The sequence below is a fragment of the Gavia stellata genome, chromosome Z, assembly GCF_030936135.1.
Source record: "Gavia stellata isolate bGavSte3 chromosome Z, bGavSte3.hap2, whole genome shotgun sequence".
NCBI lineage: Eukaryota > Metazoa > Chordata > Aves > Gaviiformes > Gaviidae > Gavia > Gavia stellata.
Window position 1 is genome coordinate 32,785,652 of NC_082637.1, and position 20,302 is coordinate 32,805,953.

Here is a 20,302-nt window from a genome sequence, read left to right on the forward strand (position 1 = left end):
TTTGTAATTTACTTCCTTTTTTATAGTAGTAATTTTCAACCTTCAAATCAGTGAAGGGGCATGTGTGTAACCTGTTAGGGGTTGAGGAGCAGAATGCTGTGGTCTGTAGGAATTGTATGAGACTCTGTCCTTCCCACCCTTCTGCCAGTGTGCTTTGCCCTCCTCTGCTCTGGAACCTCCAGATACCTTCAGCAACTGGTTTACTTTGTGATTGTCCCACCAGCACTCAAATCTGGAGTTGTGAAAGCTGCACTTCCAGAATTTGTGGGGTTGGCTTTAGTTCTTGAAGCTTGGATAACTTCAAGTTGAATGTACATAAGGGTGCTTGAGGGAGGAAGGAACTTCCTCATATTCCAAATCAATATGTTAATCGCATGTCAGGACTCTTAATTCCTTATCTCAACTCCAGATCATTTTTTTACTTCCTCAGGAATTTTGCACTCTTTCACAAATGAAGTCAGTGCGTTTCTGCCTCATTTTCCCAGCCACGGTTAGTGGCTGTACTGTACTTCTGGTTCTGCAGAATTGTTTGGGTTGTTCTTCTTCTCGAACATAACCCAAGCAAACCAGGATTTATGCTCTGGAATTTGCGAAGGGCTGCAGTAACTTATACCTCAAACCGTTTGTGTTTGACAAGGATTGCTCTTTTTTAATTAAAGTATATATTCTGAATTAGAGACAAATGTTTTATTGGTACACTAAAGGTGCTTCAAGTACCCTGGGAGTATTTACAGAATTGACATCTGTGCTTAGTTACAGAAGAATGTTTTTTTTCATCAAAATTAACTTTGCAGAATTGCATACTAAACAAGTTGTGTTTGTTCCTTTTCAGTCAGTGGAAGTTGAAAGAAAGAAAATATCTAAGAGTTGGCGTCATCCACTAAATAAACCCCCAGCTAGATCTCCAATGACTTTAGTTAAACAGCAAGCAACTAATGATGAAGGTGAGTGAACTATTTAATACATTTTTTTATGATCTTTTTCTGTCTTTATGAGACCATATATATAGGCATTTGCAAAAACAACCAAAATGAAATAATTTCTTTCTGCATAGGAGATGTAACCAGTGAGACCTCTGAATCCGCAAGACAGGTCATGTTCTTTTTGCCTGTTTTCACTCAAATTCTTCTAAAAACATTGGATCTGTCTTTGCAAAAAGCTCTGAACAATAAGATGTTATTTAAAACAAGTATATTCACTGATCAAATATTCTTTATTAGAACTCACACAGTTGTGTTTAAGAACAAGTTTTTAATTGTGTAAACATAGATAAAAGTGACATAAGAATCCTTTGAATATTAATCTTAGGTGTAAGCCATAGTCCCCTATACTTTATGGGGGAATTTAAAAATGCTTTAAAGCTATTTTTTCCTTGTTGTCTGTATTTGGTAGATATTGGACATTTGGGAGTCAGTGTCTTAAGATACTATAGTTTTCATTCAAGAAAAGGGTTACAGACTTCTGGGTATCATCAAAAGCTTATCAAGAGTCTTTACATATGTCTTGATTTCCAGGCTTTTGCTTAGTTTCATATGGAAGGAATGAACATCTCTCTTCCTGTATTTTTGGTAAAAAAATTTTACTCTGTCGATTTAAAGTAGTCATTTAAAAGCTGATTTTGATGCATATGTTCACTACATGTCTCATATCTCTGTATGTGCTTCTAACTATGTAGGTAGTGTGCAGGTTTGCAAGTAGTGAATAGCGTGCAAGATGTTAGAAGTACCATATTTTCACAAACATAAGAAGAGGTGTAAAAACATAGGTTAGACATAATGAAAATAACCTTTGTGTATTAGAAAGCAGCAAAACGTCTCCTCTATTTCCCCAGCTGAACAATTCTTGAGAGATTTTCTTCAGCAGTTTTCTGCTTACTTCGAAGTGGCACAAAGCAAATGGAAGCAGGGTAAATGGCCTTCCTAAGAATGCTTAAGACTGGGCTTCTGATTTGGTATTTAGGTACTTCAAGTAATTTTTTTAAAATTTTATTTTAATGCTGAATTGTGACCACAAAATTCCACTGTTTAACTTAATTGCATAAATCAGAAGCATAATGTTAGGCAATTGTTTTGAATACGCTTGTCCAGATCTTCACTATAGATTACAGATATGCATGTTGTTGTATACTGTATGGTACCTTGAGGCACTTCAAGCGATAGAGTGAAGTAGAAATTAAGAAAAAGAAGCATGTCCATAAATAATGATGATAAACCACATTGATATATAGAACAGAGTTCTGTACAAAATAAGCAAGTAAATAATTCTGCAGCCATGAAATTTAGTGCTCTGTAATTAGATATCACAGTGATCAAAAATCTTAAAACAATACTCAGAACTTCTCAGATGCTCTTTTTGGGAGCTTACTTGAGTGCTTTAACTTTTGAGAGCCACCGTCTTGTGCAGACAGGCTACAAAAGGTAAGAAATTTACCCAAGATAGGGATTTGCTTCTCTGAAGTAAATAGAAAAAGTAAATCTGCTTTACCCAGCAATCACATATACAGCCAGCCAAAGCTGATGTATAAATCTGCTTTATTCTATCAAATGTGGCTTGTGAAGCTTATCAAACTGTGCATCAAAACTATCCATCAAAATGGAAAACAAATACATTCCTTTTTCGTATTGCCTTAGCATTTTAGTTCTGTATCACACAGGGTTTTCAGGTACTATTCTCCAGAATCTCTTCAGTTGGCAGAACTGGAGGTTGGTCCTCACACTCTCTTAGACACTTTGATACTCATGTGTAGTGCAGAATAGAGCTGATACCATGTCTGTGGCTACAGGTCAGATTCCAGCATTGCTGTACACTTCAGTGTTTACCTGCGCTTTGTACCTGCATTTTGCTTGGAGCTCTTATTTTATACTTCAAGTGATATAAGAGTCTTGCTGGGCTTCCTGATCGTTTTTTTCCCTCTATTATTACCTCTAGTCAACACTAGCTGTTTCTTACAGCTACAGATAAACTTTCTTGACTTCAGAGAGAGACAGCATGCCTGTTAATTGATTCTTCTTCTTGTAACTAAGGAATATTATGCTTTCAGTTAGCACCAATTTAGGCATTGCTGAGCTGGATACTGTCCCATCAATACATCTTCCTCCTTGTTCCAAACCTAAAGTCATTGATTTGTGTCTTCTGTCTCACTAGTTTGGGGAAGCCATACTCTCTCTCTCTCTCTCTCTTTTTTTATCTGAGCTGCAGTTTTGCCCAGCATGATACTTCAATTAGCTGTTAAGCATCTTTCTGAAAATTAGAGACAGCTTAGGCCCATGATCTGTATCATATATGGATATGTTGGATACCTTGAGGGCTAGACAGAGCATATTTCAGTAAGTGTTACGGTAATTTACATGGAAAGGATGATATTAATATTAAGATTCATCTAGTAAAGTAATTAAAGATTTAAATATGAGGCACGTTGCAGTGAAATTGCTCTTTTTTAATTAGAGATTATATTCCTTTTGCCTGCTGATGCTTTTTCAACGTTATAGTTAAAACATAGTGTAAAATTCCTACTTAAGCATGGATTGTGTATGATATAATCTGGCTAGATGATGATGTGATGACACTCGTTTTGTTCATCTCAAGGGTTCTGCTCTTCGTTTGCCATCTTATCCAGTAGTTTGTCAGCTTCATGGTGTCTTTATTTTATGTGAAAGTAGCAGCATCCCAACAACAAGTCATATACCTTCCAGTCTTTCCTCTTTGCATGATGATTGTCTTTCTGGTAGATAAAGGTGTTATTTTTGTTAGGAAAGAAAAAATTGTCTTAGAATCATTTCAAGTAGCTATTAAGCACTTGTCTGCTTATTGATTAAGGGAAGTAATTAAGAGTTTTATTGGACATGGCAGTTATTGGTTCTTCCTAGCTGGAACTGGAATTTGGTATTATCTTCATGCGTCTCTTTCTCATTGTGATCTAATTTATTAGCATGCTTTTGTGAGAACACTAGAAGAGAAACAATAGATTTTGGGTGAGCAGAATGTTTACATCCGAGACAGAGATTGAAGAACGTCTGAGGGAGACTGACAAACTGAAGCCTCATTAGCTTTCCTGGCACATGCTAGCATGCAAGTTAAAGATCTCTGTCTAGATTAGATGAATGCCAGTCAAAGATTCTTCTAACCATGTTCATGTCAGGTATCAGGGGAGTAATCAGTATCAATGTACTAAAGACTATGTTCCTCTTTATGAAGTTGCTTCATCCATATTCTGGAGTTACCAGAAATGTAATTCAGCATGTGGTTTTTGAACAAAAATGATGCCGGTAATGGCTATGATGCTATAGTCTCTTGGTACCATAAAATTTTTGAGTTAATCTATTCCTTTACAAGGAGGATTTGTGTATTGATACATTAGTTTATATTTTAATATATCTGGGTCCAGTAAAATCGTAAATGTAAACAGAATGGAGGAGGAAAAAGGTGTGGGCTAGTGCTGCTATGAAAAATTAAGAAATTGGGGCTTTATAGTTCATCTGCAAATCATGTCACTTTCCACAAGTTGGATAGCCTGTAGCCATTTCTAATACAGATAATTTATATTCAAATTAATATATTTGAAGTCCTTCAGATACTAGGGTTCTGTTAGGAAGTTTCTGTGAATAGAGGTGATCAGAGGCCATTAATAATATGAAGACAGCATTCTCTGACACTTTCAGCCATTTCAGAATCATAATTTTGCAAATAGAATACTATCACATCCAACAGCATGCTTAAATCTTAGCAGAGACTTTCTGGATTCGCTATTAATGCAGAGTCCTTTGGCAGAAATTTATTTTTTTGCACAGGATTGCTTGGACATTGAATTTTGTGTTTTATCACTGCATATGCTTTTTTATGTGCATGTTTCTTTATGATCTGAATGTTTCTTCTACAGAAAAATGATTGGGTTAATTGTTTCTTTGAGATCTATTGGTGTTAATTTTTTTTTTTTTACTCTCCCTGAAGCCTTTCCCTATCCCTATCTGTCTTCTGAGTCTCCATTATTATGATTGGTTTTGTGGAATTAGTGCCTAAAGGACTGAACAATGAGAAATACTGGGGACTGGAGAATCAATCCCAGAAATTATAGCTCAGGCTGCCAGTTCAGAAAAATAAGTACAGCAGTACAGTATGAGCTGTATGTCACACTTAAAATGCTAATAATTTTTATGTAATGAACCTTGGTCTTATGCTCAATATGGTTTATTAGCTTGTGGTAATATTATCTTTTGTATTTAACGCAGTTATATTTCTGCTCACTTAAGCAATAAAAAAAGCAAATTCAGCAGAAGGAGCAAGCATACTGACTTTGGATGCACATTGATTGGTCCCAGAGATTTCTTTCCAGCAGTATTTGGGCACGCAACATTAGAAACTGTTTTTAGATTCAAGTTGACTAAAATTTCCCATTGCCCTAAATGATATAATAATAGTGTATAGATTGAATTCAGTATGGGTTTCTTTGTATACGGTTTTTAGTGTTTTAAATATGATTCAGAAGGTCAAAGTAATTTTACTTTTGTTACTTTGTAAGACAAGGAAACAGAAAGAGAGAAAACTGATGTGAATAGAAAGAGTGGCTTGGACAAGAGTTTGGTGAAAATTGCTAGTTTTACAGCTGTAGTTTTCCTTGTGCTATCACATAAAATAAAGCTTTGTTTTTTACGTTCACTGTCAGCATCCTGTGAGATGTGCTTAAGCTGATACTAGTAGTCAAGCCATATAGTCATGTTCAGTAATGTCATAAATAGGGTAAGCAGGCTGAAAAAGGGGAAAATTACCCTTGTAGATGCAATTATGATTCTTTTGCTTCAGAGCGGAAAATACCAGGTTCTGCTTGAAGATTCTTACTCATTTCAGAAATAAATGTTAACCCTCTTTTTCTGGTGTTACTTAGGAGGTAGCGAAGAATTTGTTAACCAGTTGATAGAGGCATGTTTATTTTTGCCACATCAATATTATAATTTGCAGTATTGCTTTCACTCACATACTGTATTGATCTGGTTTTTGAGTGGAGTTTTACTTCTTTAAAAATACTTTGCTCTTGTGTGAGTATGAGTTAATCAAGTACAGAATTTGTAGTTTTCATACTTCATCTAGCACTGGAATTCCGAGACCAGCACCATCTACTGCTTGCAATGGTATCAGTATTCTAGAAAAATGTGTTTTCTCTTCTTTCTTCTGGTAACTACATTGCTTCTCATTTGTTTAAATTCAATTTTCAAGATTTGATTACCATAATTAATAAAAAGTTCTAGCACTTACGTAGCATGTGCTATCCTGAAGACTCAAAAAAACTTGACAAAATTGTGGTAGAATCTTTAGTAGGTATTTAGGAAAGGGAGGTGTTGAAAGGTCAAATACTTTTCCTGAACATCCAGTACTCTTCTCAACCTTGTGGGCTAGCAGCTGCTCTCCAGAAATGGCAAGAACTGACAACTCTGATTATTGCTCCTGGCAGCTCTTGCCCCTTGACATCTTTCACAAGCAGTGCTTATCTGCTTTAGAGTGTACACGTACAAATGCCAGGATCTAAAAGTAGCCATTATTTTGACTCAAGAGGGGAATACAAACAAGTTCCTCTAACATGTAGGTGTCATTTGCTGGACAGTGGTATATGTAGTGATCATGAAGACTCATTGTCCTCTAGATGAACCTTACAACTCTTAATTGTGCAGGTTTCTCATCTTTAAAATACAGTACTTTACCTCTTAAAGGACTGGATAGAACTGCAGTCTTAGATACAGAGGCATATATAATTTCTTATTATCAGGTGTGCAAAAATGAAAATGGATTTCATGCTGCGTTAGTACAGCATCTCAATAGCCTTCTCAAGGGTAGCTATGGACTCGGTAGGCAAACTGGAGATGACGTTTGCCAAGGAGACAGATGTCTCTTCTGTAAGGTTATGTTCTGGAGTTGAGCTTCTGTTTCTATAACTATAGTCCAAAGAGAAATACGGAAAATGTATGATTTGCATTTAATGAGGATTCATTCCCTGAGGTATTGGTACAGAGGATTGCCTAATAAATTATCCTAGTTCTGAGATACCATAGTAGTAATTTTTTTTTCCAAATTAAAAAAAATCTAGCCCATAGAGTTATCATTGCCTCTGTCAAAATCTGAAGCTGCTTTGTAAACCATCAGTACCGGGAGTGACTTTATTTTAATGCCAATGGGGTTTTACTGAATGCTTTTTCTTGGATGAGAAGTGTGTCTAATATATATTTTTTTAAATGTACAGAATAATTACAACTAAGAAATTGATCCTTGAGGGAGTTTGAATGCAATTGTTGTCTAGCGTATGGAGTGTTTATGGGGTATTTGTTTTGGTGATCTGTGCAGGGACTGTAGCCTGAAGCTATTAATTTATAATTCCAATTCAGGCATTGTTTTGTCATGTGAATTTGGACCTGTGATCAAGTCTTTCTGTTTTGCATCTTCTATACTTAATTTATGAAGATAAGTAACTACCCAAGGCCTTGGTTCAGTGGAGAACTTCAGCACAATCTTTAATGTAAGCATTGAAGTAACCTGGTTCCTCAAAATTTCACTTGTGTTTTGCCCAGAGGCACTTATGCTGGAATGGTATATTGACATATATATAGGTTAGATTTGTGCTGCCTGAGAGATACAAAATAACAATGAAATATGTTTTCCCCACTTGGTACTGACTTTCATCTCTAAAGTAGCATAAAAAGAGAGTACATTGGTGATTCTGCTCTGTAGTGTTTCTAAAACACTCTAACAGCTTTAAATACTTGGATATTTATTTGGCTGTATAGTGCTCAGCAGCATGGTCAATGAAGATACATTTAAATTTCTAGAATAAGGAAGAAATACCAGATAATTCTGTGATATCTCAGTGACCCTTTATATTAATAGTCAAGAGATGCCTGAAGATTGGGGAAAGTTTTCTGTATTTTTCCACTTTTGTACAGATGCACATACTGACAAGTAGGTTGGACTAGAGTTCTGTAGAATGTTTTAGAAAATAGTAAGAATTAGATTGTGTGCTGGCTTGGAAAATTCTTGGACGGCAGAAAGAAAATTGGGGAGAAAAAGCCTACTATGCTAGTACTTTTACACTGATAATATAATGCATGTTTGTTAACTCCAGTGGGTAATTCACAAAGGTAGGGACCACTCCAGTATTTGTTTTCAGGGGTCATCCCTTAAGTTTCCAGAGGTTCATGAGATACTAATTTTAAATAAAGAGGAAGAATTAAATAAAATAATGGTTTTGTCTTTTATGTAGAGAAGTGTATGTATTTCATTGAATCCTTTATGATACACTAATTTTACATTGTTGACATCATATGTACCAAATACTGGGGTCAGACCTTCAGGTTTAAGTAATCCTCAATAATGTGAAATAAATTGAAATACATATTCTACATTTGGAGTTGGTTAGCTTAAATGAGCTTTAGTAAGCTCTTGAAACTAGATGGCAAACTGTGGTGTTTCATTAGTAAATCAGTAAGCATGTGTGTGGATGGCAATAGCAGTTCCTAAAAATTCCAATTTAATTTTAGCTATTCATCAAATCTTCTAGCTGGTAAGTACAGTAACCACAAGCAAATTGAATTGGAATGCAAAGTAAAAATTTTGTTCATTAAAAATTATAAAAAATTACGCAGGGGAATGGAATACCAGCAGCTGGTAGTAAGTCTTTTACAGTGCTGTGAATTAAAGCTTTTCAAGAGAGCAGATATCTGCCAGTCTTTAGCTTGTAGTCTGTTCTTTTATTGGTTTTGCACTGACAGCTACGTTTTTTGCTGATAGGCTATGCGGTAAATTCCATCAAGTTTTCTTCTGTTTCTGTTTCAATTTTGATGAAATGCCTCTTTGAACTAAATTATAAACACAGTGGCTATTCTTTAAACTTAACACAGTGTAAAGACAGGTGAAATTACTGGAATTGCTTTAATGTACATATATATAAAAATGGAAATTATACCACGAATATGCTATACATATTTTGTGTTGGCGGTTCTTACAGATGTAAGAACATTTCCCTTTCTGTGTCCACATTTTAAATACAGTTGCTTGACTAATGGGTCACCTTTGACCTTGTTTTTTGGGTATGATACATATCTGTATTTCTGGAGTCGCTAAGTGGTTCATGTATTTTAGTATCAGTAAGAATTTGTTGCTTGTGCTTCAGATTAGGTAGCTAGAATTAGTAGACATCTTTGACAATTTTAGCCTTAACTATTAGGGCTCAGTTCTTCATTCCATATTCACAAAAATGTTGTGCAGCTATTTAGGGGATTCAGTGCATGAAAGATTAATTTTTACCCCTTATATTTATTGGGTACTTTTATGGTCCACTGTTTGAAGTAGAGAATGATTTTGTTGCAAGAATTAGTAAGCGAATGAAAATGGTAGTTTTAAAAAATGTCAGTGCTGTAGTCCTGTAAAACTACTTTTACAGATGATGTAAATGTAAACTGATTCTCTATGCCATGAGTCCTCAGAGCATTCTCAAAGTTAGTTAGTTTATCAGCAGCATAGCAATATAAATCAAATACATTTTAGCTACTTTGCTATTTGTTAGAGGAAAAAGTTGGAGTCCAGTACAGTCTGACAGGGTCCATTTAGATATTCCACATATGGAAAATTCAATGCATAACAGAAAATCTACTTATTTGGAATCAGTTGAAGTTACGTGGGATTTTGATTTAGGAGAGTGATACAGTGTGCATTCAAATGACAATACAAGCACAAACTACATTTAGGAGAGTGTAACAATTGCAATATATAGTTCAGTCATAATACGAATGTGAATTTCATTACTGGTGTCTTAATAATACGCTCACTGTCACAATGTGTTTCCAGTCTCTGGGAAGGTATATGTGGGTTGCAACAGGTTCAGGCCTATTGCTTTCATTGTTAATTTGGTTTTTGCCATGGGAGCAAACACTTTCATAATTCTTGCTTCTCATGAATCATCTGAATCATCACCCTGATGGCTGGTATCAAACCAGGTATCTGTTGATCATTCATTGTTCTTCATATACGTGGTGGCCATCACTTGAATGAAGTCTATTTCAGTCGACCATAGTGAATGATCCCTGCCTGTATGGGCATCACATATGATTCGAGGCCGCAGCTTCAGGTCTAAGAACTTGTTTTGATTCTCCATGTACATTGCTTATGCGTTATGTTATCCTTTATAACTGTTTCTTTTTCTTGTTCTAGCATGCTATGTGTTCATTTCTCCTCTTCTAACTTCTGCACTACTTCTAACAAGTAAATACCCAGCAGCCTGTGAAGCCATGCTTTTCTCTCCTTTCTTCAACTTGTTAGAACCTTTGAATTTTTCAAATTAATCCTAAATATCAGTGAGATCACTGCTTTGTTCTGCTATCCATGAAAAATCCTGATTGCGGTTTTCCCATCCCTACTTTTCAAAGTTGCTGGTGAGATTTTTCCCAGCCTTTGCTAGTATTTATAATAATTCTGTCTCCTCTTTTAAATGGTAGTGGTCCTGTCTGCAGCCAGTCTTATCATTATCTGTTCTTAATCACAATGCAGGTTTTCTCTCTTAGGTTCTTCTTTGTGACTAACACCAAATAAGAAAGCATGTTTTCGCCAAAGTAATCATTACTGCTTTAATGGGTACCGCTCATCCTCAGGAATATCCTGCCGACTATGCCAGTTAATGGCAAAGTATAATACACTCTGACCAGGTTCTTTTAGATATTCCACTTGTGGAGGGTTTAATGAATAAAAATTTTCTTGTTTGAAATTAGTTGAAGTTACATGGGATTTTGATTTAGCAGAGTGATACAGCAATGCACTTAAATCACAGTGAAAGTACAAATTACATTTAGCAGAGTGTAGCAGTTGTAATATACAGTTTAATCGCACTACAACTACCAATTACATTTAGTAAAGTGTAGCAACTGCAATACACAGTTCAATCACAAAACAAATGTGAATTTCATTATGAGACTCTAATAATATGCTCAAGAAAATCCCGGTATCTAAATGCATCTTTCAACTCTGTCAAATTGTCTTTTTAAAAAATTTTTGAACTCTGAATTTTTCTGACCTTTCAAAACATTTAGAGATCTGGTACAACTGACGTGTTATACTTTTTTCATATTACACTTTTTTTAATAAAGCACCCCATTAGTTTCTTTTGTGAGCTAAACCTTATTTAATCCAGGAGCTCTTAGGCTTAGCCTCTAGAGCTCTGATTCAGTATGGCTATCTTTACATACAATTTTTATGAGAACTGAAGTATTAATTGATAATTCAGCAATTAGACTCTCTAACAAAAAATTTATACATACTTTACAATATTGTTACTGTACAGTACCATACAATAAATTAAATTTCTTGTACAGCTCAAGAAATTAAAAAGTTTACATTTTCATATTTTGCCATAAAATTTATGGCTTTCATTACTGAAAAACAGAAACACAATTTGTGAAACTGAGTTTGCTGATATACTGCAGGAACAGTAAAGGTTTGAAGTTCCAAGTCTTTTTCTCTGACTGACTTTTTTTTGTTATTATTATTTCCTCCAGGACATTTGAAACTATAGATAATGCCTCCCAGGGCTGAGATTATGCTCAACTACCTGAAAAATAACAGATGCTGCTATGCTATTCGTAGCAGAGAGTGCTGCTGTACAAAGCCAAGAAACGTCAGTGGAACATAACCCCAAGCAGCAAAATCATTGTTGAGATTGGCAAAAGCCAGTTGTACTGTATTAGCGTCTATGGCTTTTCACATCTGCTGGGTTAAATCAGGAAATACTGGCAACAGCCCATTCTGCAAATGGCCCAAATGTTTTCAGTCTGAGAATTTGAGTTTAACTTAGTAAGGAAAAGCCGTTCAAAGCAATAGTATTGAGTGTTGGAGCAAGTTTACCACAAACTCTTAAACCAGTAACATTTGTGAAAACATTTATTTCATTCACTTACCCACTTGGAAAGCAGCACAGTAACTAAGTACTTTGTTACAGAAGGAGTTTCCTTTGTACCAAAACAGATTCTGGGCTATAATTTTCTTTTTGTCTACACAGTTAGTTTTAATGAATTGTTTCACTTTTCTTAAATATGTAAAGGGATACAGATGCATATAAATAATTGCATTAATGAGAACTGGTATATCTGAAATTACATTGCAGAGATTAATTAATCCTATATAAATATTCTTTTCAGGTACAAATACGATAGCAGGAACTAGCATGGAGTTTGGCATTGCTAATCAATTTATGGTATCAGTACCACTATGGCTAAATTATTATATGATACAGTAAGGTTTCTAAGAACTGTGGTGCATTTATTTAAAGCCATTAATTGGCTCATCAAGTCTTTCTGCTTTTCTTTTGGAAAAAAGAGCACTTGCTCTTTCCTCTTAGAAAACAAGATATTTAACCTCATTATGAATTGTATCTGGTAAAGTAATATTAAAACAAAGAATTACACTTGCAGTGAAGTAAAAATGCCCTGATGGTTCATGGAGAATCGACATCTGTGACCACTGTTAGGGGTGGCAGTAAAGAGATGTTTTTAAATGCATGGGAATATCCTGCATTACATCATCCCATTAATACTTTTTTTTGGGCTGGTATTGATCCATTTTAGACTTCAGCATGAATATGTGGTACAATTACAGCCAGAAACATAACAGAAATTACAAGAAACAGGCTTCATTCATATGAGTATTTTAAAAAAAATGCATACTAACAGACTTGCATGATAAGCTCTCCTTGGGAGGCTATAAGAGGCAGAAATGTCACTCTCATTGTGTGAAAGCCACTCCACATAGTTATTATTAGCAGGACAGCTATGATGTAGTCGCCATCACAGAAACATGGTGGGACGACTTGCATGACTGGAGTGCTGCAACAGATGGCTGTAAGCTCTTCAGGATGGATAGGCAAGGAAGGAGAGGCGGTGGGGTGGCTCTGTATGTTAGGGAGTGTTTTGATTGTATAGAGCTCAACGATTGTGATGACAAGGTTGAGTGCTTATGGGTAAGGATGAGGGGGAAGGCCAACAAGGCAGGTATCCTGCTGGGTGTCTGTTATAGACCACCCAACCAGGACGAAGAGGTGGGTGAAGCATTCTACAAGTGGCTCTTTCCTCTCAGCTGTGTTACACTTCCAGCAGATGTCTGGTAAGTTGAAGTCCCCCCACAAGAACAGTCCTGGAGGTTCCTGGAGTGTGTGGAAAATAACTTCCTGATGCAGCTGGTAGGTGAGCCTACCAGGGGAGGTGCCCCTTGACCTGCTGTTTATGAACAGAGAGGGACTGGTGGGAGAAGTGATGGTCGAAGGCTGTCTTGTGCTTAGCGACCATGAAGTGATAGAATTCTCAATTCTTGGCCAAGTAAGGAGGGGGGTCAGCAAAACTACAGTCCACTACAGTGGACTTCTGGAGGGCAAACTTCGGCCTGTTCAGGACACTGTTTGAGAGGGTCCCTTGGGAGACGGTCCTGAAGGGCAAAAGGGTCCAGGAAGGCTGGACGTTCTTCAAGAAGGAAATCTTGAAGGCGCAGGAGCAGGCAGTCCCCATGTGCCGTAAGAGCCATTGGGGAAGACGACCGGCCTGGCTGAATGGGGAGCTTTTGCTGGGAGTCAGGAAAAAAAGGAGAATTTATCACCTTTGGAAGAAGGGGCAGACAACTGAAGAAGAGTACAAGGATCTCGCTAGGTTGTGCAGAGAGGGAATTGGGAAGGCAAAAGCCCAGCTAGAGCTCAACCTGGCCACGGTCGTAAGGGATAACAAAAAATGTTTTTACAAATACATGAACAACAAAAAGAGAGCCAAGGAGAATCTTGATCCTTTACTGGATGTGGGAGGGAACATTGTCACAAAGGATGAGGAAAAGGCTGAGGTACTTAATGCCTTCTTTGCCTCAGTCTTTAATAGCGATACCAGATATCCTCAGGGTATTCAGCTCCCTAAGCTGGAAGACAAGGATGGAGAGCAAAATAAATTCCCCATGATCCAGGAGGAAGCAGTTAATGACCTGCTATGCCACCTGGACACCCACAAATCTATGGGCCCTGATGGCATCCACCCAAGGGTGCTGAGGGAGCTGGCAGAGGAGCTTGCCAAGCCACTCTCCATCATTTATCAACAGTCCTGGTTAACGGGGGAGGTCCCGGATGACTGGAGGCTTGCCAACGTGATGCCCATCTACAAGAAGGGCCGGAAGGAGGATCTGGGGAACTGCAGGCCTGTCAGCCTGACCTTGGTGCCGGGGAAGATTATGGAGAGGCTCATTTTCAGGGAGCTGACAGGGCACGTGCAGGACAACCAAGGGATCAGGCCCAGCCAGCACGGGTTCATGAAAGGCAGGTCCTGCTTGACCAACCTGATCTCCTTCTATGACCAGGTGACCCACCTAGTGGATGAGGGAAAGGCTGTGGATGTTGTCTACCTGGACTTTAGGAAAGCCTTCGACACTGTCTCCCACAGTATTCTCCTGGAGAAGCTGGTGGCTCATGGTTTAGACAGGTGCACTCTTTGTTGGGTAAAAAACTGGCTGGACGGCTGAGCCCAGAAAGTCGTGGTGAATGGAGCAAAATCCAGTTGGTGGCTGGTCACAAGCGGAGTCCCCCAGGGCTCAGTTTTGGGACCGGTCTTGTTTAACGTATTTATCGATGATCTGGATGAGGGGATTGAGTGCTCCATCAGTAAGTTTGCAAATGACACCAAGTTGGGTGGGAGTGTTGATCTGCTCGAGAGTCGGAAGGCTCTGCAGAGGGATCTGGACAGGCTGGATCGATGGGCCCAGGTCAGTTGTGTGAGGTTCAACAAGGCCAAGTGCCGGGTCCTGCACTTGGGTCACAACAACCCCATGCTACGCTACAGGCTTGGGGACGAGTGGCTGGAAGGCTGCGTGGCAGAAAAGGACCTGGGGGTGTTGATTGACAGGTGGCTGAATATGAGCCAGCAGTGTGCCCAGGTGGCCAAGAAGGCCAACGGCATCCTGGCCTGTATCAGAAATGGTGTGGCCAGCGGGAGTAGGGAGGTGATTGTGCCCCTTTACTCGGCGCTGGTGAGGCCACACCTCGAATACTGTGTTCAGTTTTGGTCCCCTTCCTACAAGAAGGACATTGCGTTGCTGGAGCGTGTCCAGAGAAGGGCGACGAAGCTGGTGAGGGGTCTGGAGCACAAGTCTTATGAGGAGCAGCTGAGGGAGCTGGGGTTGTTCATTCTGGAGAAGAGAAGGCTGAGGGGAGACCTTACTGCTCTCTACAGCTACCTGAAAGGGGGTTGCAGAGAGGTGGGTGTTGGTCTCTTCTCCCAAGTGACGAGTGATAGAACGAGAGGAAATGGCCTCAAGTTGCGCCAAGGGAGGTTTAGGCTGGGTATTTGGAAAAACTTCTTTACTGAGAGAGTGGTGAAACACTGGAACAGGCTGCCCAGGGAAGTGGTGGAGTCACCCTCACTGGAGGAGTTGGAGGAACATGTGGATGTGGCATTGTGGGACATGGTTGAGTGGGCATGGTGGTGTTGGGTTGATGGTTGGCCTTGGTGATCTTACAGGTCTTTTCCAACCTTAGTGATTCTGTGATTCTGTGATTATCAAAGCGTATCAAAATCGGTGACAGATTATGTGATTTATTGATAAGGTGTTTGAATCCAAGTAGTTTATATTGTCAAAGTGTATCCAGTAGAGGGTCTTTGAACTTGCTTTAAACATATGTTCCATACTTGAAGGTTTACATCTTATCCAGGAAATTTCTGACTGCTTTAAACTGTAGTGCCTAACACTCTAGCAGAAATCAAGTCGGTCTTTTTATTTGTAAATACAGTTCAAGTAGCAGTACTGAAGAAATGAATGCTGTGTTCCTTGTGCCGAAGTCTGATACTGACTGGTTCTTTAGATGTCCCACACAAGAAGTATTTAATATTTAATACCAAGTGTACTGTAAGATATTTGATATTACACAGGATTTTTTATTAGCAGAGTAACACGGCAATGTACTGAAATCACAATGCAAGCACAATATAGCAATTGCAATAACAGTTGGATCACAATATAAATGTGATTTCCGTTGCTGCTTTGTATATGCTCACTGGCATGATGCTGGGTGTCACCATTTTCTGGGAAGAAATGCTGGGGTTGAAGTCCGCTCAAATCTGTTGCTCTCTTCAAAGTTCTTTTTGTTCTATGTTCAGTTTTTGTACTCTGTGTTGGACTAAGCCATATACACGCTTCCGATATTCTGGTCTGGCTGGCTCAGGAAGACATTTGCAATCTTCTGATTAACTCAGGGAAAAACATTTACACAACCAGCCGATCCACCCAGCTGATACAGCCATTTATCTAAAACAAATGGCATCTTCTGTTCCCCGATATGTTGAGATAAATTCAGCTTCCTTTACGACAGCTATGGGCAGTCACTCCCTAGATTCTTTCCTGACATTCAAAAGCACAGAGCCCTTGCACATGTCCTCTGAGTCTTCTTCAGTTTCAGGGGTTTATTGATCGGTCACATGATGCATGGAACATTAAAGTGTAAATTAGAGGAACAGTGCCCTGATTTACATACAAAATATACCTCCATCATCAAGAAGATTTTCAGGACACTGCCAGTGTTTGTTAGGCAGAATGACAAGTGTCTGCTTAATAAGGCCCTCTTCCACATATGGGATGCCCAAGATTTCGTCTTCTGTCGTAGAAGATACTAATTGAGCATTTTGGTCTTTTTAAGTTGTTTAAAGATAAGATCATCTTGGGGTTTTTTGTTTCTTTCTTTGGCATCAGGGAATTATTGAAACTCTGAATGATAATTTCACATTTGCTTCCTTTGAGTAACATCCATATTAATGAACCAAATCTTTGAAGGTCCCTGTGGCTCTTATTCATTACACAAGGGTCATGTGAAGTTCAATTTACAGCTGCAAAGGTAGGCGCTGGTTTGAACTTAGAGTTTATTTTATAATGTACACTTATAGACAAGTTTTGAACTTTACAAGGATGATAGGTTGTAGACGTTCTGTGATACTTAGTTCTATTTCCCGACTGTGATTGATCTGCCTTAGCAATGAGTTTTTCGGGTCATGTCTACATAGGTGTTTCCAATGGTGCAAGTACAAGTCCTTATTTTTCTTTCTTATACAGTGTCCAATTTTTTAAATGTTTTTAAAAAAATTCAGTTTAATTGAATTTTCATGTGGTGCAAGATGTTGTGTAGACAGTCCTTTTTAATGTAAAAATGATTTATTTTAGGGTAGGTTATTCAATTTTTATTTCATATAATTCCTCAGGCATGTCGCATTCCAGATAATAAAGGCTTTATGTGATAACCAGTGGATTTTCATTTTGCACTTAAAGTAAAGAAACCTTCTACTGTATTTTTCTAGTTAAGGAATTTTAATACATCCTGAGAAACTGTGCTGGATGGTTCTTCTCATAGTTTCACTTCAAAGTAGGGAGTGGGCACTTACAGCTTTGTATAGTCAGCTTCTGAGCACAGTGTCTTATCTACTGAAGTTCTCTGGAGACAAATGGTCTCAGGAAAAGAGTGAGCTAGCTGTAAGAAAGTGAATCAGATAATTATAGTTCTGTTGCATTATTAAGCAATTCTGAATTCCTGTAAGTAGCACTGATATTTCAGGTTAGGCATAACATTTGATCATGGTGTTGTGTGACAAGGTGCTCTGCTAAAGAGATGTTTATTTTTGTAGCAGAAGCGATGGCCTCAATTTTTGATACCATATTTGTTGCTATGGGAATAATTACTATATCTAAAGTAGAGTGTCATGATTCAGATGGAGATTAAACAACAGGAATAGATCAGCTGAAGACTTTAGAGATGGTTCTTTGAGTATTTGTCAGTGTGCCTACGTGTTACGCATGAGAGTTTGCAATCTCTTGAACAGTGCTGTCATTTGAGCTGCAAATGTATATTGAATTTCCTTGGCATGGCTAGCAGGTTCAACTCCTGTATTTTTTTTTATTCCCTCTGACAGCAAGATATATCTTGTACTATAGTGAAGTTGATTTGATGTTTCTTTACCAAACGATCTAAAGAACGCATTATTAACTTTTGTCTTGATCAATTCTTAATTTGGAATGTAAGTTTCATGCTGAAAAGCTGAAAAAAGCAAATGTCACTTCAGAGTTCTCACCAGGGAATTGTGCTACATACCTGTACAGAAGTCCAGTTCATGCACCTAACTGGCAGTGAACTGTGAGGAAGTATCACTGATTTGATCCAGGTTACAGCAGACATAGAAGTCAAGATAGATTTCCTAGCTCAATTTTATGTGTTGTACAAAGAAAATGCTCTCCATAGACATATATTGTGTTTCATATCACTGCACTGGCTGACCGTAATCTTTTGGATTGTCTGTCTTGGGCCATTGGTAGCTGCTCTTAGAGCAAGGCCAGTTTATCACAAAGAAGGTTTGAATGAATAATGGCGTGTATTGTTGATGGCAGAGCCAACCAGCATTGCAGAAGTGACTGTTCATCAAAACTTGTTCTACCAGAACAGAGACAACACTCTCACTCTCTTTCAGAAAAATACCAATATGTAAGATTTTTAGTGAAACATCATGTTTGTAGTGCTTCATGAAACATTACGTACTGGTCTTGTAAAGTAGAAGTGTGATTTTTGGAGGGCAATGTTTGAATCTCTTTCACTGTGGGAACTGATGCTTCCACCACGGTTTTTGCAGGTCTTGAGTACTGGTAAATGGCACTGATACATAGTTGAAGTAGAAAGTATGCCTGCTTATGACAATGGAGATTCTGAGATTTTTCAGTCAGTGTGGACACCACAAATTGTTCTCCATTCTTACTTTGAGAATCCTCAATTAAGGTGGATTTTGAATGAAGGCAACTGGAGGTTGCAGTTGCCTTGTGTCCTTTGTACCATTGCATAGAAGCATACGAAGATGCTGGGCACTTCCATACTTCTAACAGACATATCTGGTCAAAAAACACTGAGCTCACATGAGATACCTGAATGTCTACCCTGAAACCACACATACCAGTGTGAGTCAGGAAAGTAAATTTATTTTAGGCTAAGGCACTGATTGCTCTTCAGTTATGTAGTAAGTAATGAAAACAGTTATTAAAGAGAGTAAGAGGAAGTGAGAAGTAGTGGATAAATAGAAAAAAAAAATTCTATAAACCCCTCAAGTTTTCCAAGTGTTTTTGGGACATAAATAGTACTTTGAAATTATCAAATGGACAAGGGTAGAAAGGCTATAAACTGTGACAAGGCAGCAGTGTTTGTTACATCAAGTGATGATATACTCTATGCTTTCTCTCAAACAGTTGGAGAGCTGTTTTATATTTCCTTGCCTGTTTTGAATAACCAGATTCTTAGTTTTTATTCATGGTATATAACTTCTCTGACTTCATTGAAACCAGGAAGGTAACTCCATCTGTACTACCTGAGAAGCTGACCTGGAAATTCTTCCTGTCAGTGACATTGGTGTACCTTGGAAAAAGCACACAAAGTGAAACTGCCCAGTTCTCCGAGGTAGAATGCTTACATAGAAGATTGCATATTCTACCTGGTGAGAAAGTTGTTGAAGGCAGCATTGTTGGCATGTTCTGTAATGGGAGTCAAGTACTCTGTAACCTTTTTTTTAGTATCAATTTCTTTTGACATTTTATGATTGCAGTGTGTGGGTGGGTGAATGTTGATTGTAAGGAGATGAACTAATATTTCTGAAGCCCTTGAAAGATGATAAATTAAGCTCGAGGTTGCCTAGGAATTTCTTGAAGAGAACTGAAATTCACAAACCATACAGTAGTGATAACAGAAGATCAGACCAAGCTTATATCCCTGGAGAACATCCATTCTGTCTATTCTTAATTTTGTACACTGTTAGTGTAACATTCCTTTAAGAAGTACTGTGTTAGCTAGTTGCCCTCTGAAAGGAAGAGGGGTATTTTTCCTTTCCTGGCTGTGCTTCTGGGCTTGTTACGGTGGAGAAGAGTGAGAGATTACAGAGTGTAATATACAGGAGGATCACATCAGAGAACTTGGCTGCCGTAGTTCATGCAAAGAGACTAAGAGACTGTGGTAAGGAGCATTGAGAAGACAGTCATACCTCAAAGGAGATAGAATGTGTAATTAGAGATGTTAGCGATCAGAGGCAAATGAAGAGGGTTTGCTTCTAGTCAGTAAGTGACTGGAAGTAGTTTATCTAAACATAATGTAAAGGAGAAAATAAATTTATTAGAATAGTGTTAAATTTTTTGGAGGTTGTGGAAGATGCAGTCCAGTACATCTGCATATGACACTTTGTCTCTGGCTTCATTTGGAATGAGGTTTGAAAATAAATACAAAGGTCGTGAAACCAACAAGATGTTGTAA

The 20,302-nt window shown here is 38.1% G+C and overlaps 1 protein-coding gene across 1 annotated transcript in view; it reads left to right on the top strand.

Moving 5' to 3' along the window:
- KDM4C (lysine demethylase 4C) overlaps window positions 1-20,302 on the top strand; it is a 256,596-nt gene that overhangs the window by 129,962 nt on the left and 106,332 nt on the right. The window contains exon 9 of the mRNA XM_059834281.1: window positions 833-944. Coding sequence (XP_059690264.1) covers window positions 833-944 — 112 coding nt within the window. The remainder of the gene's footprint in view (window positions 1-832; window positions 945-20,302) is intronic.